The sequence below is a fragment of the Oncorhynchus mykiss genome, chromosome 5 (genome assembly GCF_057628025.1).
Source record: "Oncorhynchus mykiss isolate SJ-2025 chromosome 5, ASM5762802v1, whole genome shotgun sequence".
Taxonomy (NCBI): Eukaryota; Metazoa; Chordata; class Actinopteri; order Salmoniformes; family Salmonidae; genus Oncorhynchus; species Oncorhynchus mykiss.
The window spans coordinates 49,180,805-49,208,345 of NC_143026.1; the positions used below are offsets into that span (position 1 = coordinate 49,180,805).

Consider the following 27,541-nt stretch of genomic DNA (forward strand, 5'->3'; position numbering starts at 1 on the left):
AGGGTTACCTACTATTTTAAGTGCATATGAAAACTGATCTTAAAAAATGAATAAGAAATGTTTTACATATACACGTTCCTAAGACCTTTTCACTTGGAAATAAGTATTAATAACTAAATGGAACAATTACCTTGTAAAGTCAGAGCAGACCTGTATGCCCTTTAAAACAGTATCTTAGTTACTGTATACATAAAAATATATATATATTTTTTTAACTTTGTCTTCTTCGTAAGTTTGTAAACAAAATAGGTCTTCAAGAACAATTTTTTTTTTTTTTACCTTTATTTAACTAGGCAAGTCAGTTAAGAACAAATTCTTATTTTCAATGACTGCCAAGGAACAGTGGGTTAACTGCCTGTTCAGGGGGTTAACGACAGATTTGTACCTTGTCAGCTCGGGGGTTTGAACTTGCAACATTCCGGTTACAAGTCCAACGCTCTAACCACTAAGCTTCCCTGCCTCCCCATAAATTGAAGTACCTGAGTATTCCGAAAAATAGTCACCTGATGCTTGTTAGTTAAAGTTAAACAATACCAGGAAAATGAGAATACCATGGCCGAAACCATCAATCTGTTCCTTCACGTGAGATTTTAGGGAGAAATATGGATTTCTGAACCGGTGATGAAGCTTCGTCCTCCTACGAAGTAAGCAGCCTTTCCCTCATTTTGTGCTATCTTGGTCATTGGCCACAACTTGTTCCTTCTTTCTATGTCCCCCGGGCTGAGATGCTCGGCGAAACGCATAACCATGGCTCGGAAGGAAGGCGTTCTTCCTAGCAGCTTTTCAGACTGCATCCCTGTAGAATCTGACAGTGAAGAGGATGACCCCTTGGTCTTGAATCGTTTTGCTGTCGCTTCTTGCCGAGGCGATGCACAACGTCGATGGTATCACCAACTGTTGTTCTTCTCTGCAGGTATAACTTCTTGGTAGATGGGGATAGCCTCTCCTCGCACATCCTCCACCTCTGGCACGCCGTAGAGTCTCAGGTTCTATCTTGTGTATTGTTCCAGATCAGTGAGACATCTATATTAGACATTGTTATTATTTTCCACGCTTTTTAATAACTTTTGGCACTCTCATTTTCACATCCTTTCACCACATGCAAACAGGAAAGTTGGAAAGTTGTTATATCTTGAATAACTAAAAATAGTAATGACTGTTTTTTTCCACAATCTTTCCGAAGTTTAGTGCGGAGCTCGGTAAAAAAAAAGCGTCTGTTCAAGCCGCCATGTTGGCCTCCTTCATAACGCTACAAACTCCGCCGTCACCCTCTTTCTTGCCCTGCCATGCCTACTGGTATGACTGTTTTTGCGTCACTCGTTTTAACGGAGCATAACTTGTTCACGGGCTGACCGGCAGATGTTTCCACCTTGCGCACGATTTGAACAAGTTCATGGTTAATATTGGACAGTTAGAAAAGATTGCATAACAATTTGGTAGTGAGGGTCTTCATAAATGTACGTATACAGTGTATATGTATCAGTGTATATGCTATTGTTGCATACAGTCATGGCTACTGGTATTCATTGTCTAATGGGCTATAATGACAATACCATCCATTTCAAAACGCTATGTGTTTTCAATGTTTTTGGGCTGCAAATTAACATATTTTTAAAACTAGGCTAGAGTAAATTCAACTTCTTCGTGTAGGTCTATAAACTATTGGTACGATGTGTTATTTTTATTTTACTGCTTAAGTAGGCCTGTTTCTCCCTTCTTTCAGCAGATGGCAGTAGCGGTTTTTTCCACCAGCTACTTGATTTACGGGGAGAACCCAACATGTCAGCCTCCATGTCCAGATTATGTTCAGATTTGTAATGAAAAGAATTCTAGACAATTGGAAGTCCTACAGACACAGATTCGTTCCGTGGATTGCATTGAATCTTCGTAAAAATGAGAGGTAATTCTGAAGCCTCTGAATTACGTGTACAATGTCAAGGGTTTTATGTATGAAGAAATTGATCGAGAAAGGTGCACAATTCAGTGCAATTGTGTTGGCCTATGTTAATATAATGGTAACAATTTAGTTAACTACAGCAATTTAATTCATGTAATTAAAGTACTTGCTAAAGGCAAGACCACTCTAGATTTCTGAAATACTCGTAATATTCCATTTATTCCCCTCGCTCTGGTGCTTAAACGATTTAAGCTATTAACAGGAAACGAACTTCTAAATGGGCAGACTGACCCAATTTAGATTGATTGATTGAGAAAATCTTAATGATAGCATATATACTTTTTGAACTGCAAAAATATTTAAATGAGCTCCCAATGCATTTCAATTGAAATTAAAAGGGCCAGAAAAACAAAACGTATAAATCTATATCTCTTTCACCGTTTAAGCTATCAACTCCAAACCAACTTTGAAATGTTAAGACTGACCGTACTTAATAGCTTTTTGAATATTATGTATCGTTTTTGAACTCTAACCAATTTTGAATGTGTATAACTTAACATGGATTTGAATGAGAACCATAGTTCTACAGAGGTAGCTATTCAAAATGGTCCTGCTCCTTGGCCAATTAAAGGTTCTATATGCAGAAATCACTATGGCATTTCACTGTATCACAATTCCAGTGAGTCAGAAGTTTACACGCACTAAGTTGACTGTTCCTTTAAACAGCTTGGAAAATTCCAGAAAATTCCATCATGGCTTTAGAAGCTTCTGATAGGCTAATTGACATAATCTGAGTCAGTTGGAGGTGTACTTGTGGATGTATTTCAAGGCCTAAACTCCATGCCTCTTTGCTTGACATCATGGGAAAATCAAAAGAAATCAGCCAAGACCTCAGAAAAAAAATTGTAGACCTCCACAAGTCTGGTTCATCCTTGGGAGCAATTTCCAAACGCCTGAAGGCATCATGTTCATCTGTACAAACAATAGTACGCAAGTATAAACTATGGGACCACGCAACCGTCATACCGCTCAGGAAGGAGACACATTCTGTCTCCTAGAAATAAACGTATTGTGGTACGAAAAGTGCAAATCAATCCCAGAACAACAGCAAAGAACCTTGTGAAGATGCTGGAGGAAACGGGTACAGAAGTATCTATATCCACAGTATAACAAGCCCTATATTGACATAATCTGAAAGGCCACTTAGCAAGAGAGAAGTCACTGCTCCAAAACCGCCATAAAAAAAAGCCAGACTACGGTTTGCAACTGCACATGGGGACAAAGATCTTTGAAGAAATGTCCTCTGGTCTGATGCAACAAAAATAGAACTGTTTGGCAAAAAGGGGGATGCTTGCAAGCCGAAGAACACCATCCCAACCGTGAAGCACGGGGGTGGCAGCATCATGTGGGGATGCTTGGCTGCAGGAGGGACTGGTGCACTTCACAAAATAGATCGAGATCAAGAGATAGGAAAGTTGCTTCAATATATACACAATGTCTCAAGACATCAGTCAGGAAGTTTAAAGCTTTGTCACAAATGGGTCTTCCAAATGGACAATGGCTCCAAGCATACTTCTAAAGTTGTGGCAAAATTGCTTAAGGACAACAATGTCAAGGTATTGGAGTGGTCATCACAACGCCCTGACCTCAATCCCATAGAAAATATGTGGGCAGAACTGAAAAAGCATGTGCGAGCAAGGAGGCCTATAAACGTCACTCAGTTACACCAGCTCTGTCAAGAGGAATGGGCCAAAATTCACCCAACTTATTGTGGGTGTGGAAGGCTACCCGAAACGTTTGACCCAAGTTAAACAATTTAAAGGCAATGCTACCAAATACTAATTGAGTGTTTGTAAACTTATGACCCACCCATTATACCATCTAAACCGCTGTGAAATATATTTTCAATAACCAAAAATATTGTATGTTCAGCTGTTTTGAAGCTGGTGTACAAAACCAAAAAACTCAAAAACAAAACTTATAAACGGGAAGCATAGAAATGGCAGACATAGAACAGATCTAGCGCTTCTTAGACTTGCGTTCAATTACAATAACATATCTATAGTTCTTTGTGAATTTGATCAAGTCGCCCAAAAAGTTACATATTGTATTTTTAAGCTACAAGACCATAGAGATATAATAGAGGACTCTTCTGTGTATCTGTGCCATTATGACATCTGTGGCTCTATGGGCAATGCCATTGAGGCCATCTCCATTTTGAAGTAGACAATTTTTTTCTCTACTAATATGAGTTGGTATACAAACTGAAAGTGTGCATACTGCCATCTGGAGTGTGTTGTTTCGACAGGTAGAAAGCCAAGGTTGGCGAATTACTGCCACCTCCAGTTATAGAATGTTTGCTCAAGAGTGTAATTCATTGGTTGATCCCTTCTGATGACTTGGATGGAATCGTGATCCTTCCTCAATCCATAGGAAGTCCCACCTAGTTGACTGCTTCAAAATGTCCCTGCAAAAACAAGTTTTATCCATCTAGGGTCCTCTATCATTCTCTATGTATAAGACCAACTTTCAAATGTTCAAGCTATCCTAACTTTCTGTTCTTTTAAAACCTTTATTAACTCTAAAAATATGCATAAAATAACCCACGGACAATAACTCTTGACCGTTCAAGTTAGACACCAAACCAACATATTCAGGCTATCCTATCCAATCAATCAATCTTTCCATCTACCTACTTTTTCCAACTATAATCAGTCACTACCACTACTGCAGTCACTACTTATTTCACAACAATAGACACTTTAAGACAAGCTAACAAGCATATATTTTCTTTAGGAAATGTACTTTTCTAGTTTCATTGTCTTTACTTTGCATAATCTGCTGATTTATGTTGGCTATCCCCTTGATTATTAGGGCTTGCATTCTTGTTCTCAAGCAGGCAAGCACCTCTGTAGCATCCAGACATTTAGTGGCAGCATATTTTCTTTAGCCTCAAAGTAAGTGAAGAGCTGATTTGAAATTGCCTATTCTGTCTTTTTTTTCCCACAGAACTATTCGCCAGGTCACAGAGCGCTCAAAAGACAGGCTGGTCTCGGATGAGGTGGTGTCAGAAACACTACTACGCCTTTTTAGGGCACTGCTCAGAAATGACGTTGCACACCAGGGAGAGGCGTTACGTCTGCTTCCCGCCTCGACTCAAACCCGCTACCTCAGCCCAGAGACCACTGAGGGACCAGACATAGGTTGTGTTTTTGTTTCTGCCTTTTGTTAGGGAATGGAATCATGGGTGGGAAAGACATAGAAGCACAGCATTCGTTAAAACCGGCTCCTAGGCACAGGGTGTGCAGGCTTTTGTTTCAGCCCAGCACTAACGCAGCTTATTCAATGACTTAGGGGCTTGATGAGTTGTCGATTAGTTGAATTAATCGTGTTAGTGTTCTATTTACCAGTGATAAGAATCAGACCTAGTTCAAATGTATACAATATCATATACTTTTAAATACTTACTGACGTGTGCTTGATCTAAACTGTTCCAGTATACAGGGGAAACTAAATCAAGCACAGCTCAACTATTTGGAGTGATTCCTCACTAACCCTAGACAAATATTGACCATGATTTGGGCGATTTTCATGAAATGTAATCCGTAGAATGGTCCTTTGGAGGAAGGATTGTTGACATACAGTGCATTCTGAAAATATTCAGATCCCTTGACTTTTTCCATATTTTGTTACATTACAGCCTTATTCTAAAATGGATTCAATCATTTTTCCCCTCATCAACCTACACACAATACCCCATAATGACAAAGCAAAAACAGGTTTTTAGAATTTTTTTGTACACTTATTAAAAAAATAAAAAAACGCAATCACATTTACGTAAGTATTCAGACCCTTTACTCAGTACTTTGTTGAAGCACCTTTGGCATAGATTACAGCCTTGAGTCTTATTGGGTATGATGCTACAAGCTTGGCACACCTGTATTTTGGGAGTTTCTCCCATTCTCTGCAGATCCTCTCAAGCTCTGTCAGACTGGATGGGGAGTGTCGCTGCACAGCTATTTTCAGGTCTATCCAGAGAAGTTAGATTGGGTTCAAGTTGGCTGTGTGCGTAGGGTCGTTGTCCTATTGGAAGGTGAACCTTTGCCCCAGTGTGAGGTCCTGAGTGCTCTGGAGCAGGTTTTCATCAAGTTTCTCTCTGTAATTTGCTCCGTTCATCTTCCCCTCGATCCTGACTATTCTCCCAGTCCCTGTCGCTGAAAAACAGCCCCACAGCATGATGCTGCCACCACCATGCTTCACCATAGAGATGGTGCCAGGTTTCCTCCAGATGAGAGACTTGGCATTGAGGCCAAAGAGTTCTCATGGTCTGAGAGTCCTTTAGGTGCCTTTTGGCAAACTCTTAAGCGGGCTTGTTAGAGTTCTGCAGAGTTGGTTGTCCTTCTGGAAGGTTCTCCCATCTCCACAGAGGAATTCTGGAGCTCTGTCAGAGTGACCACCCTGACCAAGGCCCTTCTCCCCCAATTGCTCAGTTTGGCTGGGTGGCCAGCTCTAGGTAGAGGACAACCATCTCTGCAGCACTCCACCAATCAGGCCCTTATGGTAAAGTGGCCAGACGGAAGCCACTCCTCAGTAAAAGGCACATGACAGCCAGCTTGGAGTTTGCCAAAATGCACCTAAAGGACTCTCCGACCATGAGAAACAAAATTCTCTGGTCTGATGAAACCAAGATGGAACTCTTTGACCTGAATGCCAAGTGTCACGTCTGGAGGAAACCTGGCACCATCCGGTGAAGCATGGTGGTGACAGTGTCATGCTGTAGGGATGTTTTTCAGTGGCGGAGACTAATCAGGATCGAGGGAAAGATGAACGGAGTGAAGTACAGAGAGATCCTTGATGAAAACCTGCTCCAGAGCGCTCAGGACCTGAGACTGGGGCGAATGTTCACCTTCCAACAGGACAACAACCCTAAGCACACAGCCAAGACAACACAGCAGTGGCTTTGGGTCAAGTCTCTGAATGTCCTTGAGTGGCCCAGACAGAATAGAACCTAATCGAACATCTCTGGGGAAACCTGAAAATATCTGTGCAGCGACGCTCCCCATCCAACCTGGCAGAGCTTGAGAGGATCTGCAGAGAAGAATGGGAGAAACTCCCCAAATACAGGTGTGCCAAGCTTGTAGCGTCATACCCAAGAATACATGAGGCTGTAATCGATGTTAAAGGTGCTTCAACCATGTACTGAGAAAAAGGGTCTGAATACTTATGTAAATTTGATATTTCAGTTTTCTATTTTTAATAAATTAGCAAAAATGTCTAAACCTGTTTTTTGCTTTGTCATTATGGGGTATTGTGTGTAGATTGAGGGGGAAAAACTATTTAATACATTTTAGAATAAGACTAACATAATAAAATGTGTAAAAAATCAAGGGGTCTGAATACTTCCGAATGCACTGTATGTAAAAGCATTATTGAGAAATAATTGATCAAGTTTGCATATTTATGAAATTTTGGCCTTCTCCTCCTTTAAGACAACATAATGTTTCATTGGTAGGTGCTACAAAGCAAACATTGGTGTCATTTGAAGCTTTACCGCTTGTTCTGTATTATTTTGACCCCCCCCCCACCAATTTTTTTTTCTTCTGAAATATAGCAAAATATAAACATGAATATTGGAAATATACAAATTTAGATTTGGCAATTTTTTTGTATATATTGTAGAACATAATATACTCAACGGGCATATTAGTTCCAGAGTGGCATCTCTGCTAGTTTTAAAGTTATGGCCCATTTTATACAGAGAAATTGGTGTAGTAGGCAATGTAACCAATCACAGACTTCCTTTTATTTATCTATTGCACTCCCTGCAAATCACCAGGAGAGGGTGACCCTTTTGAATCCATTTTCACAGTCAATCTGTTAAGGTTTACAAATCGGATAATAACTCTAAAAGTATCAGACATCCCACTCTGGAACTTTGATATGCCCGTGGAGTAAACTATGTTCAATAATATGTAGAAACATTTGCCAAACCAAAAATGGTATACAGTATTTTCAATATTCATGTTTATACAGTTTTCAAAAATTAATGTAATTCTTTATTGAAATCAAAATACTAGTTATATTACATATCAAGAGCTTCATATGACACTTTTTTGCTTTGAAGAACCTAGAGATGAATCATTAGGGAGTCATAAAGAAGTCCTGGGTAAAGCCAAAATGTCACTTTGAATGTATTTTAAGTGTTTGACTCAGGTCTGATGATGATGATGATAATAATAACACTTATACACTGAGTATACCAAACATTAGGAACACCTTCAGAACAGCCTCAATTCGTCGGTGCCTGGACTCTACAAGGGCCACCGGTTCGCCTGGAACCTACTACCATACCCCTTTCAAAGGCACTTAACTTTTGTCTTGCCCATTAACCCTGTGATTGGCACATATACACAATGTCTCAATCTATCACCTTCTCTTTGTCTACACTGATTGGAGTGGATTTAACAAGTGACATCAATAAGGGATCATAGCTTTCACCTGGTCAGTCTATCATGGAAAGAGCAGGTGTTCCTAATGTTTTGTACACTCAGTCTGTATTGATGTTATATGTGTAACTAACTATACCATGTTCAGATAAAAAAAAAATGTAAACTATTTGTTATTCAAAATAATGATGAGCCAACTCAAGAGCACACATCCTATACATCCTATCTATACATGCAACAAATAACAATCTGTACCGTTCCCTTCTCAGCCCTATTAATTGTGCATGTCTTCCTTTCTATACCTGTCTTTCAAATATCTGGCTGGGGCCAACCATATGGAACATGTTTTCCTAAAATGCATGACTAATTATTATAATTTGACACAGGAGAACCAAAAGGAGAGCATAGGCCCATCGAGACGATGTTACTCACGGTTGGGTTCTGTATTGAGCGAAAGCCTAGTTCCTTGCCGTTCGCTGGAACAGGAGTCTTTGTTACCAGGGGCTTTGTGCATAAAGGAACTACAGTGGCCATGTACCCAGGTAATTCTCACCACTGATGATGACTATGGCTGGGATTCAATCTGATCGCGCTTGTCGACAATGCACCATTTTAAAGGTAATTTCCAATTGAGCCCACATACGATATGTGTTTTTCTCCTATTCCCCCCCCCCCCCCCCTTCAGGGGTGTAACATTATGATGTTACTATTATTGAGATGGGTTTCAAATACATGATCTGAGTATGTGTGAACCTAGAAGCATACTCAGTCTGTCAGTCTGATACTGTATGAGCAACATAGAGGCAAATTGTAGGGGAGAGTGGGGTAAGTTGAGTATACTTTAAAAAAAAATATTCAGCATCACTCCATCAAGGGAGATGTATAGCATTCTTTCCAACAAATATATCTACATATATTTCAAGATGTTGTGTATCCTTGGAAATAATCAGAATTCATATTAACATGCCAGTTTTGAAAACAGATTGTCCAAAAGAAAAGTAGTCTCTTGGTGCAATTTACCCGGGTATGGGGTAAGTTGAACCACCGGACAGGCTCAGTTAACCCACCTACAAATTTCTGTACTGAATGAAATATTACCACTACCTTTTTAAAACCATGTTTAGCTTTATTACTCGAACACAATCACAATCGCTTTCTTTGTATTTATTCATTTTAAGCATCTTTTAACACAGGTTTAATGCCTAACAAACACTTTGTACTTTTTATCGCTGGGATATGAACTTCCTTACCACTTTTTTTTTATTTTAATTTTTTCCATGTGGTTTCTTCCTCCACAGACTCCATGAAATGACCTCTTCCTCAATATTTTGTCAAATGATATATTTTGTTTATAGTTTCCTAGAAACAAGGGTGGGTTAACTTACCCCTTTGGCTCAACTTACCCCACTCTCCTCTATAGCTAGCAGGCTATGTGTTCGTAGTAGAGGTCGACCGATTATGATTTTTCAACGCCGATACCTATTATTGGAGGACCAAAAAAAAGCCGATACCGATTAACCGGTCATTTCTTATTTTTTATTTTTTTACAACAATACTGAATGAACACTTATTTTTAACTTAATATAATACATCAATAAAATCAATTTAGTCTCAAATAAACAATGAAACATGTTCAATTTGGTTTCAATAATGCAAAAACAAAGTGTTGGAGAAGAAAGTAAAAGTTCCTTGCTCAGAACATGAGAACATATGAAAGCTGGTGGTTCCTTTTAACATGAGTCTTCAATATTTAGGTTGTAGTTATTATAGGACTATTTCTCTATTTCATGTACCTTTGACTATTGGATGTTCTTATAGGCACTATAGTATTGCCAGCCTAATCTCGGGAGTTGATAGGCTTGAAGTCATAAACAGCGCAATGCTTGAAGCACAGCGAAGAGCTGCTGGCAAATGCAGGAAAGTGCTGTTTGAATGAATGCTTATGAGCCTGCTGCTGCCTACCACCTCTCAGTCAGACTGCTCTATCAAATATCAAATCATAGACTTTATAATATAATACACAGAAATATGAGCCTTAGGTCATTAATATGGTAAAATACGGAAACTATCATTTTGAAAACAAAACTTTTATTCTTTCAGTGAAATACGGAACAGTTCGGAACACAACCTTCAATGTTATGTCATAATTATGTACAATTCTGGCAAATTGTTAGGAAGAAATGGTCTTCACACAGTCCGCAACGAGCCACGTAGCCCAAACTGCTGCATATACCCTGACTCTGCTTGCACAGAACGCAAGAGAAGTGACACAATTTCCCTAGTTAATAAAATAAATTCATGTTAGCAGGCAATATTAACTAAATATGCAGGTTTAAAAATATACTTTTGTATTGATTTTAAGAAGGGCATTGATGGTTATGTACACATTGGTGCAACGCCAGTGCTTTTGTCCTTGAATGTCCTTGTTAGATCATGACCCGTTTGGTGAAGTAGGCTGTTATTTGATGATAAATTAACAGGCACCGCATCAATTATATGCAACGCAGGACACGCTAGATAAACTAGTAATATCATCAACAATGTGTAGTTAACTAGTGATTATGTTAACATTGCTTGTTTTTTTTTTATAAGATAAGTTTAATGCTAGCTAGCAACTTACCTTGGCTCCTTGCTGCACTCAGGTAGTCAGCCTGCCACGCAGCCTCCTCGTGGACTGCAATGTAATCTGCAATAATCGGTGTCCAAAAATGGCGATTACCGATTGTTATGAAAACCCGAAATCGGCCGACCTCTAGTTCGTAGATCAACTGAGGTGAATGAAGCTACAGAAGCCAAGGTGATAATGGCTGGTGTCATTTTTGTTTTTCAATTGCATAGAAATGCAGTAAATGAGCTTCAACTTTCAAAAATGTATTGGAATACCATTTGGATCAAGTTCAGCTTTCCCCAATTTAGGTCCCACCCTGTTCATGCTCCCTCACTGATGCTTGCCTCGCCTAACGGTCCCCCACCACCTTGCTTGTCTTTCATTGAAAATGGATGGCTTCCGTTGTTTCATCGTCCCCAGTGGAAATTCACTGTTATCATGAATGTGATCTGCGAATACGGGAATATTGCCTTTAAAGCTGCATTGTCGACAGCCTGCGGTCGTATTGAATTCCAGTGGGGTGATACTGATGGTTTGTGAGGACTGATGGTTTGTTGACAATTGTAGCATTTTAGCTAAGCCAACCCAGCTACGGACAGAAGTGACATTTACGTAGCAGGTTATGAGAATTTAACGTAACAGGTTAGGAAAATGTATGTAGAAACTGGGATTATATGTAGAAGCCAGACAACAGTTTAAATTAAGCATTGCAAGTCGATAGATCGATATATCCCCAAGCAACCAGGAGAAAGTGAGCTGTCAGTTATGCACAACTGCAAACCAATCTGAGTAAAGCGACAGACTCGAACCTAACAAGCAATGGCTTCCCTTAAAGACAAAGAACAACTTGGCGATGCAAATGAGAGCAATGAACAGCTGAAGGATATCCAGGAAAACATAGCTAAAATGCTCTCTATGCTTACCACAAAAAACTGTTACAATCTGTTAAAGTAGATTTCCTCAAAAGGAAAGTAAAGTATCGTGTCAAATGTATATACAGGGCTGGCTCGTGGATGAACAAGACAAAATTGGCCTTCTGGAAACAAAGGTGCAAACTTTAAAAGTTTATCTGAATTAGCTAGAAAACAGACAAAATAATGAGAATATCGTCCCTACTGGAAGATGAGGAAAAAGGGGACCTTTCCAGCTACGTGATCAAGCTGATATCGGAGGAGCTAGGCGTGGATTTATCACCGGAGCATCTGGTGCGATGCCATCAGATCGGCGTGAAGCAGAAGAACGCTAAATACCCTTGCGATCAGATAGTCACGTGGAGGAGAAAGAAATCAAGTCTCAACTCCGAATCCCGGCAGTGGTTTTTGGTGGTGGTTATTTGTGAAAATAGAGAGGGGCTATATCCGGGGGATTGTGATGGGGTGACTGGGATCAGATACTTCTCTCGGAGGACCCACACTAAGTAAACCCCCCACCAGCAACTATACTTTAATTGCATTTATTAGGTAATACAAACCAATGCTCTATAATATGCCTTCGGAAAGTATTCAGACCCCTTGACTTTTTACACATTTTGTTACAGCCTTATTTTAAAATAGATTGTTTTTAAATGACATTTTCTTGGGTATTATGCTATAAGCTTGGCACACCTATATTTGAGGAGTTTCTTCCATTCTTCTCTGCAGACCCCCTCAAGCTCTGTCAGGCTGGATGGAGTGTGCACAGCTATTTTCAAGTCTCTCCAGAGATGTCCGATCAGGTTCAAGTCCGGGCTCTGGCTGGGCCACTCAAGGACATTCAAAGACCTGTCCCGAAGCCACTCCTGTGTTGTCTTGGCCATGTGCTTAGGATCGTTGTCCTTTTGGAAGGAGAACCTTCGCCCCAGTCTGAGGTCCTGAGCGCTCTGGAGCAAGTTTTCGTCAAGTATCTCTCTGTACTTTGCTCCGTTCATATTTGCCTCAATCCTGACTAGTCTCCCAGTCCCTGCTGCTGAAAAACTTCCATACAGCATGATGATGCTGCCACCACCATGCTTCACTGTAGGGATGGTGCCATGTTTCCTCCAGATGTGACTTAAAATGCGTCCTCAGATCTTCAAAAGGTTCTACATCGGCACCATCAAAAGTATCTTGACTGGCTGCATAACTGCCTGATATGGCAACTGCTCAGCCTCCAACCGCAAGGCACTACAGAGGGTAGTGCGAACAGCCCAGTACATCACTGGGGCCAGGCCAAGCTTCCTGCCATCCAGGACCTCTATACCAGGCAGTGTCAGAGGAAGGCCCTAACAATTGTCAAAGACTCCAGCCACCCAGTCATAGACTGTTCTCTCTGCTACCACACGGCAAGCGGTACCGGAGCGCCAAGTCTAGGTCCAAGAGGCTTCTAAACGGCTTCTACCCCAAGCCATAAGACTCCTGAACATCTAGTCAAATGGCTACCCAGACTATTCGCATTGCCCACCCCCTTCTCCACACCACTGTCACACTCTGTTGTCATCTATGCATTGTTACTTTAATTAACTCTACCTACATGTACATACTACCTCAACTAACCGGTGTCCCCGCACATTGACACTGTACTGGCACCCCCTCTATATATTGTTATTTTTTACTGCTGCTCTTTAATTACTTGTTACTTTTATCTCTTATTCTTATCCATATTTTTTGAAACTGCACTTTTGGCTAGGGGCTCGTAAGTAAGCATTTCACTATAAGGTCTACTACACCTGTTGTATTCGGCGCATGTGACTAATACAATTTGATTTAATGTGACGCTTGGCATTCAGGCCAAAGAGTTCAATCTTGGTTTAATCAGACCAGAGAATCTTATTTCTCATGGTCTGAGAGTCTTTAGGTGCCCTTTGGCAAACTCCAAGCGGGCTGTCATGTGCCTTTTACTGAGGAGTGGCTTTCGTCTGGCCACTCTACCATAAAGGCCTGATTGGTGGAGTGCTGCAGACATGGTTGTCCTTCAGGAAGGTTCTCCCATCTAAACAGAGTGACAGAGCTCTAGAGTTCGAGACCATCGGGTTCTTGGTCACCTCCCTGACCGAGGCCCTTCTCCTCCGATTGCTCAGTTTGGCCGGGCTGGCAGCTCTAGAAAGAGTATTGGTGGTTCCAAACATCTTCCATTTATGAATGATGGAGGCCACTGTGTTCTTGGGAACCTTCAATGTAGCAGACATTTTTTGGTACCCATCCCCAGATCTGTGCCTCGACACAATCCTGTCTTGGAGCTCTACGGATAATTCCTTTGACCTCATGGCTTGGTTTTTGCTCAGACATGCACTGTCAACTGTTGAACCTTTTATATAGACAGGTGTTCTTTTTCAAATCATGTCCAATGAATTTAATTTACCGCAGGTGGACTCCTATCAAGTTGTAGAAACACCTCAAGGATGATCAATGGAAACCTGCACCTGAGCTCAATTTCGATTCTCATAGCAAAGGGTCTGAATACTTATGTAAATAAGGTATTTCTGTTATGTTTAGCATATGGTTATCGAACACTTAGATTGTCAGTAGATGTGGTTTTCTTGCATGAGTTAAAACATTTTTTTTTTTTTTAAAGAAGATACATTTAATATTTAAAGAGGGGCTGGGTTGAAGAGGCCTATGCTGCAACTTACTGTAGTAAAAGCAGAAGTGTAGGCATCCTTATAACTAAGAATACACTATTTTACCTTATTTTACCTTTATCCCAGAACCCTGTTTTCTAATGTTGAATTGTACCTTAATGGTTGTTAATCTCACCAGAGGCAAATCTAGTGGTTTTAGAATTCAAGCTATATTAGATCAAATCCAGACAGGAACTTTTATTTTAGCAGGTGAACTAAATCATACATTTGATATGATTGACAGACGTAGTAATAAAAAAGGCACATTCAGCCTCCAGAGGCTGAAAATGTTAATCTCTACAAATAGAGGACACCTGGAGATTATTATTACAAAATACTATTCAATTTTTTCTCAAAGTAAGAAAAGCTATTCAAGAATTGACTACATTTTTATTTCCAGAAATGCACTCAACTGGATTCAAAAATGTATGAAATGGTGAGATCATCAGTCAGATCATTCATGATACCAGATCATTCTCTGGTATCATGTTTAATTACATAATAGAAAATACACTTAGCAACCATTAGGAGAATGAATAGAGTGCATCTTCTGGACCCAAAATGTATTAAATACATAAACGAACAAATAACATTTTACAATTACAAATGTAGACCGAGGACAGAAAAACCAAACCCCAATATAATGTGGGATGCCTTTAAGGCATACATTAGGGGGATGATGATGATCTCAAGGCTTTTACTTGTGACATAGTTAAATGCACTAAAGAGGAGCAATGGGTACATATTTAAGATGTGCATGCTCATCCCCAGAATCGTTTTACTTGTCTATTTTCAAAGTAGTATAAAGCTAAGAATGTTAATAACTTCATAGTTTATAACAATGTGGAAGAAAATTAAACTTATTCTACAATAACCAATATAATTCCCTAAAAACACAGCCTTATCCTTACATAGCTTTTCAGAATTCAGATTTTTTATTTGATTTATTTTTTAAATATATATATTTTATTGGTCCACATGGAAAACTAAATGCATAGAAACCATAAATTACTTGGTAACAGGAAATACATTGATTTACATGACAGAATTAAAAAGCAATTTTGTCTGACCAATGTAGATGGTTTCAAATACACGCAACTTAAGTTACATTACACAATTAAATTTGAAATTTTGGACATCAGAGCAATCTTGATGGAATCTTTTTTGAGCCAGAAAAGGACATTCATAAGATATACAAAACCTTGCAGAGAGTATATCCAACTGACAATCTTTTTGAATCAAGACTGATGTTGGCACAAGACGGAGGGAAAGTTGGAGCATAAATAATGACATTATAGTTAACTAAAATGTACGCTTAATCTGGTATAAACTAATTTATTATACAAGAAACTAAATTCACAAATTCTACAGAACAACTGCAGAGTTATGTCTTAAGTGTAAAATGAATAATGACTCAATAAACCATGCTTTCTCGGAATCCTAAAAAGTCCAGAAGTTGTGGGCGGAGCTAGAAAGTTGGCTGTCAGAAGTATTACAATGTAAACTTCCTTTTAATCTGTGTCATATTTCAAGACGAGGCATATGTCCCAATGAGCTGGCCGATTCTTTTATCACTCATCCTGAAAAAACACATACTAAAAACTTGGAAATCAATCAATCCGCCATCATTAACACAATGGAAAAATCTAATGATTTATTGAAATAGCATGGGCGAATGAGGAAAAACAAATTGACACAATTTAAGACCAAGTGGCAAACAATAATGCAGGCACTAGGGATGGGGCTGTGAGCATGCGGGTCTGGGCATGGATGGGGGTGTGAGCATATGGGTCTGGGCAGATGAGATGTAGTCATTGTTTGTGTGTGTCTGTAAGTTGTTCGTATGTATAAGTTTGTATCTGGAGTGAAAAAAAACTGGGTTAGGCTCAGCTAAAATGCTATTGTCCACAACTGTTATCCCCAACAGGACAACTAGATGGAGCTGTACTGATAACCACAACGGTACAAACCATAATTTATCATAACGCCAACCTAAGAGGGATACGTATTTATACTCGTATCTTTTTAGTATAAGCAAGAACATGGTTTAATTAAGTACCCCTTTTAATACATAGCATAGCTATTTTGAAAGTAAATAAGGAAATGCATATCCCTTGGACAAGTGTTGTGATTTACCATTCTGTGAATGAGTGATTCATTTCTGTGTTATCTATGCAGGTACCATCTATCAGGCATATGAGCCCATTCTTTTCCAGTCCATTCGGAACCCTTTTGTATTCAGATGCATAGATCATGTTTTGATTGACGGCAATGACAAAGGCATCTCTAAAATAGTGTACAGGTAAGAAATGTGGCATAGAAAAATGGGTAACAATTTTACTTGACACCCAGTGTCATGACACGGTTATAACCATTGCATAATGTCATAACAGGTGACATAACTTGTCATAACACTGTCATAACACATATATTACGTTATTTTATGGCTGGTTATGACACCTCCATAAATGTCAAAACCCACATTTTTTTCACTGCCAAGAAGTTTCCTTTCATTTGAAAGTTTGTTTCTTAAATCCTTTGTTGTTGTAATTAATTCTCTAGTCATGTTTTTTTCAACATATAGCATGTTTTTGTTATTATAACTTTATGACTCTGTCAAGAAGTGTTATGACCATCCTGTGTCACTTTACTTGGACTAAGAAAATACACTTTATGACACTGTCAAGAAGCATTGTGACTGTCATAATCATACATGCCCTTATATCAGTCAAATAGAGGTTATCTTTTCCTGCACCTGAAATCTGCTCCTGCATTCATCCCAGTCGTCAACAGAGCATTGGGGTAGGTGCATGTCTGACATCAATGTGTCCGCAATTACAATGATAGTTTAATATGGTCAATTTATAAAATAAAAAAAAAATCTATAACAAACATACTGTTGTCATGTAGGATATGGTGTAATGGAATGTTTTGCCTTGTGTGGTAGGTTTTGTGGGTTTTGACACTCTTATGTGGGTGTCATAACCAGCCATAAAATAACACAATATATGTCACAACAGGTCTAAATATGTCATGAAAGGGTTATAACCATGTTATGTCAATTGGTATGACATGGTTATGACCGTGTTATGATGCTTGGTGTCAAGTAAAGTGTTACTGTAAAATGTCCTAGGGCTTGATGACTGTCCTACGACAATTTTTCACATGTAGATGGACAGCATTCATATTTAAAAGTATTGATGTTTTCCAGGTCGTGCAGTGGAAGAGACAGGCTTGGTCCTTTCAGTTTGAGTGACATCACTTGGTTGACAGCCAATACAAAAAACCCGCTAGCAGTGGGTCAATATGTGAACAACTGCTCAAATGGTACCATCACATCTCTGCTCACCCATAGGAGAAATGGGGCTAGCTATAATTAGATTAAATATTTATATATTTAATTTTACATAATCATTGCAATGTTGCGAATGCTGTGACCACTGACTATCTAAATATTCATTTTCCTTTTTTTGTGTAATTATACTCTTGTCTTTCAGAGAGGGCTGCAAATGTGTGCTATCAGGAGTATGATGTGCCTGAAACATTTCCTCTAGAACTTCGCCAGTACCTTCCCAATGTGAACTACAGACATGACACGCAAAGGCAAGAATTTAAAGGATGCATGAAATAATGTTGGTCCCTACTTCCTACAGTATTTGTTTGATTGTGTTACTGTTGACTGCTCCCATTGCAATCTCAAAAGTTAATTTATTAATTCAGCAGCTGTGTAGATTGATTCACTCATAAGTAAGCAATTAACAGTAAGTGTGTAGGCCAGAGCTATTAATATGGATACGGCTCTGGTCTAGGCTACTGGGGTGTTTATTTAACCGTTTTCTACCAGGGATAGCAAACCTAGTGTTTGTTTGAATTCACAGCTATAAATGTATTAATACAAATGTTAATGACTTTCTGTTTTGGCTCCATTTCCAAACAGCAGCTTTTGCTGTTGTTGACTACTGAGTAGTCTTCTGAGCCAGACTGTCTTGAACTGGCTTAGTCTCGATGTGGCATGTGGCAACGATTTCCATTGCCTGTCCAGCATAGCCACGCCTTATTACATAGAATAAAACCTAAATGTCCCTTGTCTGTCAAGAATGTTTTAATAAAATTAGGTTTGAACTTACTCTGACGATTGTTGGTTATTATTCGGGTTGAAATTTGAGACAAAATATCCACAGGAAATTATTATTAAACCAACTTCAAAACGCAGGTCTCTGTGTGGCAATCAAGATTTTTTTTGCTCATCCCCCTAAGGCACGTGCACAAGACTGAAGAACATGCATGCAATGCATACTAACCAAAGTCTTGCTCGTGTTTACATGGTTGTGCTTATGTGCCAGGTTATAGAAATCTCGATGTTGTGGCCTGTGTGTTCCAGCCGCTGACCCACATGTATGCCAGAGTCAGCATGGGTTCGAATCTGACCCACTGCCGTTTGACTCCCCAATCTCCCCTGTTTTTCCAACACTTTACTATCTCTTTAATGAATCAAAACAATTATGCAAGGAGTGGGACTGCCCCACTCCTTAAAAATAACTTTTTAAGGAATGTTATGGCAAAATGTAGATTTCCTTCAAAATATAAATACCCAAATGTAATTTATTTTCATGAGATGGCCATGAACAATAACTAGTAATGCTGCATATATCTACACAAGTCTAACTCACCTTTCTGGGAAAAGTAGTTGGAAATTCCTAAGGTGTACTCAAGTCTATACAAATATTCAGAAAATATAAAACACATTTTTTCCTATTCAACAAAAGTGGGGGAATAGGGCTTGCAATGACTGAAAGGTTTTTTAAATATAGTAACAAACAAGATACAAACAACTTACTTTAAGATTTCACCTTTATAACTGTAAAATAAATATGATCATATTTAGTGACAGTACAAATTTTCATATAACTGATGAGGGCATTTTCTGACAAGCCCCTCTGAGTGATGCAAAGACACCATTCGTATGTCTGCAGTGATTACGTCCCTCATTGACCAAGAGAATGTGGTCGTGCTTCAATTCTACAAAATTATTTAATATTTTTTCATGTTGAGTTCTAAATCCGGCTGAGAATATCACAGCGAGATGAAAGTACGATTGCTGAAATCGCTAGACTTTCCCCTCTAAAATGCCATCTCTCAGGCTGGGGGCTCTGTCACTCAGATGGAGGGGAGAGCAGACAGGTCAGGGTCTTTCTGGCATTATAAGGCACTGAACCCTGCGACATTCACAGAGCGCATTGTACACATGTCAGTCAGAACTGGTCCAGAACCGCTTCAATTCCCTTAAATAGAGGACTTAACATCTAAGCGGTTAAAAAGTTATAATAATCTCAACGGCAGTCCAATAAATAATACTTGAATATTTTGTCTCAAATTTCAAACCAATAAGAATCAACACCACAGACAATCAGCAGAGTAAATCCAAATGTCATTTGGGACGTTTTAAGTTTTCTTATATGTAATAATGCGTGGCTATGCTGGACAGGCAATGGAAAGTATCGCTATGGAGTCAAATCCGGTTCAAAAGTTGAAGGGGTGCCAGATGAAACCTCATTGCGTGTGCAAACAGAAGAAATGTGGTCGAACAAGCAGAGGACGGGTCCCACGAGTCCACAGGCCAGCTCAGAGCACAAATTAAACTTGAGAGCTTGCAAGTGTGACTTTGAGTGAGCAGAACATCAGAGCCACAGATAAAAAATATAAATTTCTTAAACAATAAATATAGAATTGTAATCAAAGAAATGTGTAACAAATACATTTTAAATCATTAAATTGTCCACCAGCAATAGTCACTTGTCATGGTCAAGTATTCACTGTCAATTTCTCAAGTTGCTCACTTTTAAGTCTTGCCACCTTGGGTTTGGTTCTATATTGTGGCGCTCCGCCCTATAGTGGGCTTTGCTCCTAGTGGTTTACCCCACTGCCTAGGCAGCCAATAGCCTGACAAAATAATTATGCATGTGCTCCAGCCAATTGGAGTACAGCTCTCCCTGTATATAGGAGCGCGCCGCTACAGTCTTCCTATTTTCTTCAGCGAGACTGAAGATTATTCTGAAGACTTGCATGGCAAGATAAGTCTCTAGATGATCCTGCCGCTGTTGATCCAGTGGGGTTACGCCATTCAATTTCGCTGCCCCTCCACCCTTTACAGGAGTCGTGTAAATGCTGATGGCGTCACCCGAGAAGGTTACAGCTCTGAACAAGGAAATTGCAGAGCTTCTGGTGAAGGAAGCGCTAACAGTAGTTCCCCCAGAGCAGAGAAACAACGGGCTTTACTCTTACCTATTTCCTCATGCCAAAGATGAGGCAGATTCTGGATATGCGGGTTTGAAAGAAGTCCGTACATGAGTGCCTTTTCGGTTTGCCCAAGCACCTCGCGCTCTGTCAACCCGACCTGAATGTCTCGCCATCAATGGTGATCTGAGCAGGGCGGTGTTGTTTCCTAATCCGGTGGTCATGCCTGTGATTATTAAGAGCTCTTACATATCGCAGACCTTAGAGCTATAGGCCTTTTTTCCTCCTCTTCATGCTGGAGAGAGGAACCACTCCATCTGTGTCCTGTCCCCACCTTATGTGAAGGGCACAGCAATGGTTAGCGGTTTGTGTGCTATGGTGCTGGAGCGCTTGGTCGACCACTCTCAAAACAGAGGTTGTCTCACTGGCTCTGCGATGTCATTGCCTTGGCCTATGAGACTAAGGGGCACCCAGTGCCTTAGGGCATTAGGGCTGGGTGGGTTTAGGGCATTAGGCTGGGTTTCTGTATATGCACTTTGTGACCTCTGCTGATGTAAAAAGGTCTTTATAAATAAATTTGATTGGCTGTCTACATCCCTCATTCTCAACTCTAGACCTCGAAGCCAGTTCCACTGTGCCCCCCCCCCCCCACACTAATCAGAAACTGATTTAGACCTGGGACACCAGGTAGATTCAATTATTTATCCGGTAGAACAGAAAACCAGCAGGCTCAGGACCTCGTAGTGTAAAAGCTGAGTACCACTGGTCTACATGTTTAGTTCAATACATGATTCTCTTGCCCACCAGCCTATTTATATATTTTTTTATTAACTCTTCCTGGGGTCCAGCAACATTAAGGCAGTTATATACAATTAGAAATATTAACTTTCATAACACTTTTCACAACACATTGTGTGCCCATAGGCCACTACTCTACCAAATATCTACAATACAAAATCCATTTGTACGTGTGTAGAGTGCGTGTGTAATCATGTGTATGCGTGTGAGTATCTGTGCCTGTCTCCGCTATTGCATAGGTCGGTATTTATTTTTATGATTCTACTGCTTGCATCAGTTACCTGATATAGAATAGAGTTCCATGTAGTCACTGTGCACCTCCCATAGTCTGTTCTGGACTGTTCTGGATTGTGAAGAGACCTCTGGTGGAATGTCTTGTGGGGTATGCATGTGTGTCCGAGCTGTGTGCTCGTAGTTTATATAGACAGCTTGATGCATTCAGCATGTCAATACTTCTTAGACTTCATCACTACTTGTTTTTCTATCTCCTCTACTTTGAGCCCTGAGAGATTAACATGCATTGTGTTCATGTTAGCTCTCAATGTACATTTAAGGGCCAGCCGTCCTGCCCTGTTCTGAGCCAATTGTAATTTGTGGCACCTGACCACACGACTGGACAGCAGTTCATAGGGTTGTTAAGGCAAAGTAACACTTTATTAGGGACAGACTTCTCCCCATCTTAGCTACTGTTGCATCAACATGTTTTGACCATGACAGTTTACAATCCAGGGTTACTCCAAGCAGTTTAGTCTCCTCAACTTGCTCAATTTCAACATTATTTATTACAAGATTTAGTTGAGGTTTAGGGTTTAGTGGATGATTTGTCCCAAATACAATGCTTTTAGTTTTAGGACCAACTTATTTCTTGCCACCCATTCTAAAACTGACTGCGGCTCTAAGTGTTGCAGTAATTTCACTTGCTGTAGTAGCTTTACTCAAAGCCAGTGGCATGTCATTAGTAAAGACTTTTAAAAGTAAGGGACCTAGACAGCTGCCCTGGGGAATTCCTGATTATACACCCTCTGTGGTCTGTTAGACATACTGCCTGGTATGGCAACTGCTCTTACTCCGACCGCACGTTATCCAAGATGGCGTAGCAGTAGGACGTGTTGTCGTGTCCCTTGTATATATCGTTTGTTTTCGTTTCGTTTTCGTTTTTTTTCTTCACATATCTTTAAAACTTTTTGCTGAACCTCAACTTCTTCTAAATACTCTCCTGCAACCCGCCTCACCCAACGTAGCTTTTTTTCCTAAAGTATTTATATTTACTTCGGATCTGGAACCCCTCAACTGAAGCTAGCCAACTAACTACCAGCTTCAGCAAAACATTGCTAGCGGTCTTCAGCTAACCGGTCATCAGCTAACCTTTAGCTCGGAAAGCTCTCGCCAGTTCGAACAACGCGACTCTAACCAGAGCATAACGGACCTATTTATTATTTTATTTTTATTTTTCATCCCCGGATTCCCATCGCAAACGGAACATTTTGAGCTCCTGGGCTACAATATCCAGACCCACGACCGGTCCATTGATGTCACCGCATGAAGAGGAATAAACAGACTCCCCCCATCGCGACGTCCCCAAAGGCTAACTCTCTAGCCCTTGCTATCTCCTTGCTTGCAAATTCGGCCTGCTAACTGCTAGCTTGTTTAGCCCGGTCCGCTAACTGCTACCGTGTTTAGCACCGTCTACTAACTGTTAGCTTGTTAGCACAGGCCTGCTAACCATCTGAATCGCCGCGTCCCAAACACTCACTGAACCCATATTTACTTTCTATCCCTTTTCGATTTTTAATTTGTTTATACCTTCCGGTAACCTGCCTCACCCAATGTGATACGGAACCGCTATTATCTTTACATTTTTAGAACACACTCAAGAACCTTCAGAAGCTAACCAGCTAACTGGCTACAAGCTATTTAGTCATTGTTAGTTTTCTAACCTGGATAACACTCGCCAGTCCAGCTTCCCTGCCCCATCCACCGCTGCCCCTTGGACACTGATCACTTGGCTACATAGCTGATGCATGCTGGACTGTCCATTAATTCACGGTAATCCATTCTGCTTGTTTATGTTTTATCTGTCGGCCCCAGCCGCACTTAGGCTCTGTGTGTAGTTAATCCGACCCTCTCTGCCTAATCAATCGCCATTCTACCTGCTGTTGTTGTGCTAGCTGATTAGCTGTTGTTGTCTCACCTACTGTTTTAGCTAGCTCTCCCAATTCAACACCTGTGATTACTGTATGCCTTGCTGTATGTCTCTCTCAAATGTCAATATGCCTTGTATACTGTTGTGCAGGTTAGTTATCATTGTTTTAGTTTACAATGGAGCCCCTAGTTCCACTCTTTATACCCCTGATACCTCCTTTGTCCCACCCCCCACACATGCGGTGACCTCACCCATTACAACCAGCATGTCCAGAGATACAACCTCTCTCATCATCACCCAGTGCCTGGGCTTACCTCCGCTGTACCCGCACCCCACCATACCCCTGTTTGCGCATTATGCCCTGAATATATTCTACCATGCCCAGAAACCTGCTCCTCTTATTCTCTGTCCCCAACGCCCTAGGCGACCAGTTTTGATAGCCTTCAGCCGCACCCTCATACTACTCCTTCTCTGTTCCGCGGGTGATGTGGAGGTAAACCCAGGCCCTGCATGTCCCCAGGCACCCTCATTTGTTGACTTCTGTGATCGAAAAAGCCTTGGTTTCATGTCAACATCAGAAGCCTCCTCCCTAAGTGTGTCTTACTCACTGCTCTAGCACACTCTGCTAACTCTGATGTCCTTGCCGTGTCTGAATCCTGGCTCAGGAAGGGCAACAAAAATTCTGAGATTTCCATACCCAACTATAACATCTTCCGTCAAGATAGAACTGCCAAAGGGGGAGGAGTTGCAGTCTACTGCAGAGATAGCCTGCAAAGTAATGTCATACTCTCCAGGTCCATACCCAAACAGTTCGAACTACTAATTTTGAAAATTACTCTCTCCAGAAATAAGTCTCTCACTGTTGCCGCCTGCTACCGACCCCCCTCAGCTCCCAGCTGTGCCCTGGACACCATTTGTGAATTGATCGCCCCCCATCTAGCTTCAGAGTTTGTTCTGTTAGGTGACCTAAACTGGGATATGCTTAACACCCCGGCAGTCCTACAATCTAAGCTAGATGCCCTCAATCTCACTCAAATCATCAAGGAACCCACCAGGTACAACCCTAACTCTGTAAACAAGGGCACCCTCATTGACGTCATCCTGACCAACTGGCCCTCCAAATACACCTCCGCTGTCTACAACCAGGATCTCAGCGATCACTGCCTCATTGCCTGTATCCGCTACGGAGCCGCAGTCAAACGACCACCCCTCATCACTGTCAAACGCTCCCTAAAACACTTCTGTGAGCAGGCCTTTCTAATCGACCTGGCCCGGGTATCCTGGAAGGACATTGACCTCATCCCGTCAGTTGAGGATGCCTGGTCTTTCTTTAAAAGTAACTTCCTCACCATTTTAGATAAGCATGCTCCGTTCAAAAAATGCAGAACTAAGAACAGATATAGCCCCTGGTTCACTCCAGACCTGACTGCCCTCGACCAGCACAAAAACATCCTGTGGCGGACTGCGCTAACATCGAATAGTCCCCGCGATATGCAACTGTTCAGGGAAGTCAGGAACCAATACACACAGTCAGTCAGGAAAGCTAAAGCCAACTTCTTCAGGCAGAAGTTTGCATCCTGTAGCTCCAACTCCAAAAAGTTCTGGGACACTGTGAAGTCCATGGAGAACAAGAGCACCTCCTCCCAGCTGCCCACTGCACTGAGACTAGGTAACATGGTCACCACCGATAAATCCATGATTATCGAAAACTTCAACAAGCATTTCTCAACGGCTGGCCATGCCTTCCGCCTGGCTACTCCAACCTCGGACAACAGCTCCCCCCCCCCCCGCAGCTACTCGCCCAAGCCTCTCCAGGTTCTCCTTTACCCAAATCCAGATAGCAGATGTCCTGAAAGAGCTGCAAAACCTGGACCCGTACAAATCAGCTGGGCTGGACAATCTGGACCCTCTATTCCTGAAACTATCCGCCGCCATTGTCGCAACCCCTATTACCAGCCTGTTCAACCTCTCTTTCATATCGTCTGAGATCCCCAAGGATTGGAAAGCTGCCGCAGTCATCCCCCTCTTCAAAGGGGGCGACACCCTGGACCCAAACTGTTACAGACCTATATCCATCCTGCCCTGCCTATCTAAGGTCTTCGAAAGCCAAGTCAACAAACAGGTCACTGACCATCTTGAATCCCACCGTACCTTCTCCGCTGTGCAATCTGGTTTCCGAGCCGGTCACGGGTGTACCTCAGCCACGCTCAAGGTACTAAACGATATCATAACCGCCATCGATAAAAGACAGTACTGTGCAGCCGTCTTCATAGACCTTGCCAAGGCTTTCGACTCTGTCAATCACCGTATTCTTATCGGCAGACTCAGTAGCCTCGGTTTTTCGGATGACTGCCTTGCCTGGTTCACCAATTACTTTGCAGACAGAGTTCAGTGTGTCAAATCGGAGGGCATGCTGTCCGGTCCTCTGGCAGTCTCTATGGGGGTGCCACAGGGTTCAATTCTCGGGCCGACTCTTTTCTCTGTATATATCAATGATGTTTCTCATGCTGCGGGCGATTCCCTGATCCACCTCTACGCAGACGACACCATTCTATATACTTCCGGCCCGTCCTTGGACACTGTGCTATCTAACCTCCAAACCAGCTTCAATGCCATACAGCACTCCTTCCGTGGCCTCCAATTGCTCTTAAACGCTAGTAAAACCAAATGCATGCTTTTCAACCGTTCGCTGCCTGCACCCGCACGCCTGACCAGCATCACCACCCTGGATGGTTCCGACCTTGAATATGTGGACATCTATAAGTACCTAGGTGTCTGGCTAGACTCTAAACTCTCCTTCCAGACCCATATCAAACATCTCCAATCGAAAATCAAATCAAGAGTCGGCTTTCTATTCCGCAACAAAGCCTCCTTCACTCACGCCGCCAAACTTACCCTAGTAAAACTGACTATCCTACCGATCCTCGACTTCGGCGATGTCATCTACAAAATTGCTTCCAACACTCTACTCAGCAAACTGGATGCAGTTTATCACAGTGCCATCCGTTTTGTCACTAAAGCACCTTATACCACCCACCACTGCGACTTGTATGCTCTAGTCGGCTGGCCCTCGCTACATATTCGTCGCCAGACCCACTGGCTCCAGGTCATCTACAAGTCCATGCTAGGTAAAGCTCCGCCTTATCTCAGTTCACTGGTTACGATGGCAACACCCATCCGTAGCACGCGCTCCAGCAGGTGTATCTCACTGATCATCCCTAAAGCCAACACCTCATTTGGCCGCCTTTCGTTCCAGTTCTCTGCTGCCTGTGACTGGAACGAATTGCAAAAATCGCTGAAGTTGGAGACTTTTATCTCCCTCACCAACTTCAAACATCTGCTATCTGAGCAGCTAACCGATCGCTGCAGCTGTACATAGTCTATTGGTAAATAGCCCACCCATTTTCACCTACCTCATCCCCATACTGTTTTTATTTATTTATTTTTATTTTTCTGCTCTTTTGCACACCAATATCTCTACCTGTACATAACCATCTGATCATTTATCACTCCAGTGTTAATCTGCATAATTGTAATTATTTGCCTACCTTCTCATGCCTTTTGCACACAATGTATATATAGACTCCCCTTTTTTCTACTGTGTTATTGACTTGTTAATTGTTTACTCCATGTGTAACTCTGTGTTGTCTGTTCACACTGCTATGCCTTATCTTGGCCAGGTCGCAGTTGCAAATGAGAACTTGTTCTCAACTAGCCTACCTGGTTAAATAAAGGTGAAATAAAAAATAAAAAAAAATAAAAAAGGCACTGCTGAGGGTACTGCGTATGGCCCAGTACATCACCGGGGCCGAACTTCCTGCCAGCCAGGACCTCTCTAGCA

The 27,541-nt window shown here is 41.3% G+C and overlaps 1 protein-coding gene across 3 annotated transcripts in view; it reads left to right on the top strand.

Moving 5' to 3' along the window:
- Window positions 1-298: 298 nt before the first annotated feature.
- Window positions 299-27,541, top strand: part of setd9 (SET domain containing 9) — a 31,390-nt gene continuing 4,147 nt past the window's right edge. The window contains exons 1-7 of one of the 3 annotated variants that reach the window (XM_036977748.2): window positions 411-644; window positions 1,724-1,900; window positions 4,907-5,100; window positions 8,730-8,885; window positions 16,704-16,827; window positions 17,737-17,852; window positions 18,023-18,128. In XM_036977748.2, the coding sequence (XP_036833643.1) occupies window positions 1,803-1,900; window positions 4,907-5,100; window positions 8,730-8,885; window positions 16,704-16,827; window positions 17,737-17,852; window positions 18,023-18,128 (794 nt within the window). In that variant the 5' untranslated portion in view covers window positions 411-644; window positions 1,724-1,802. Of the gene's footprint in view, window positions 914-1,315; window positions 1,458-1,723; window positions 1,901-4,906; window positions 5,101-8,729; window positions 8,886-16,703; window positions 16,828-17,736; window positions 17,853-18,022; window positions 18,129-27,541 lie in introns of those variants that run through there. The other 2 variants (XM_021603224.3, XM_021603226.3) reach the window with 2 other exon arrangements.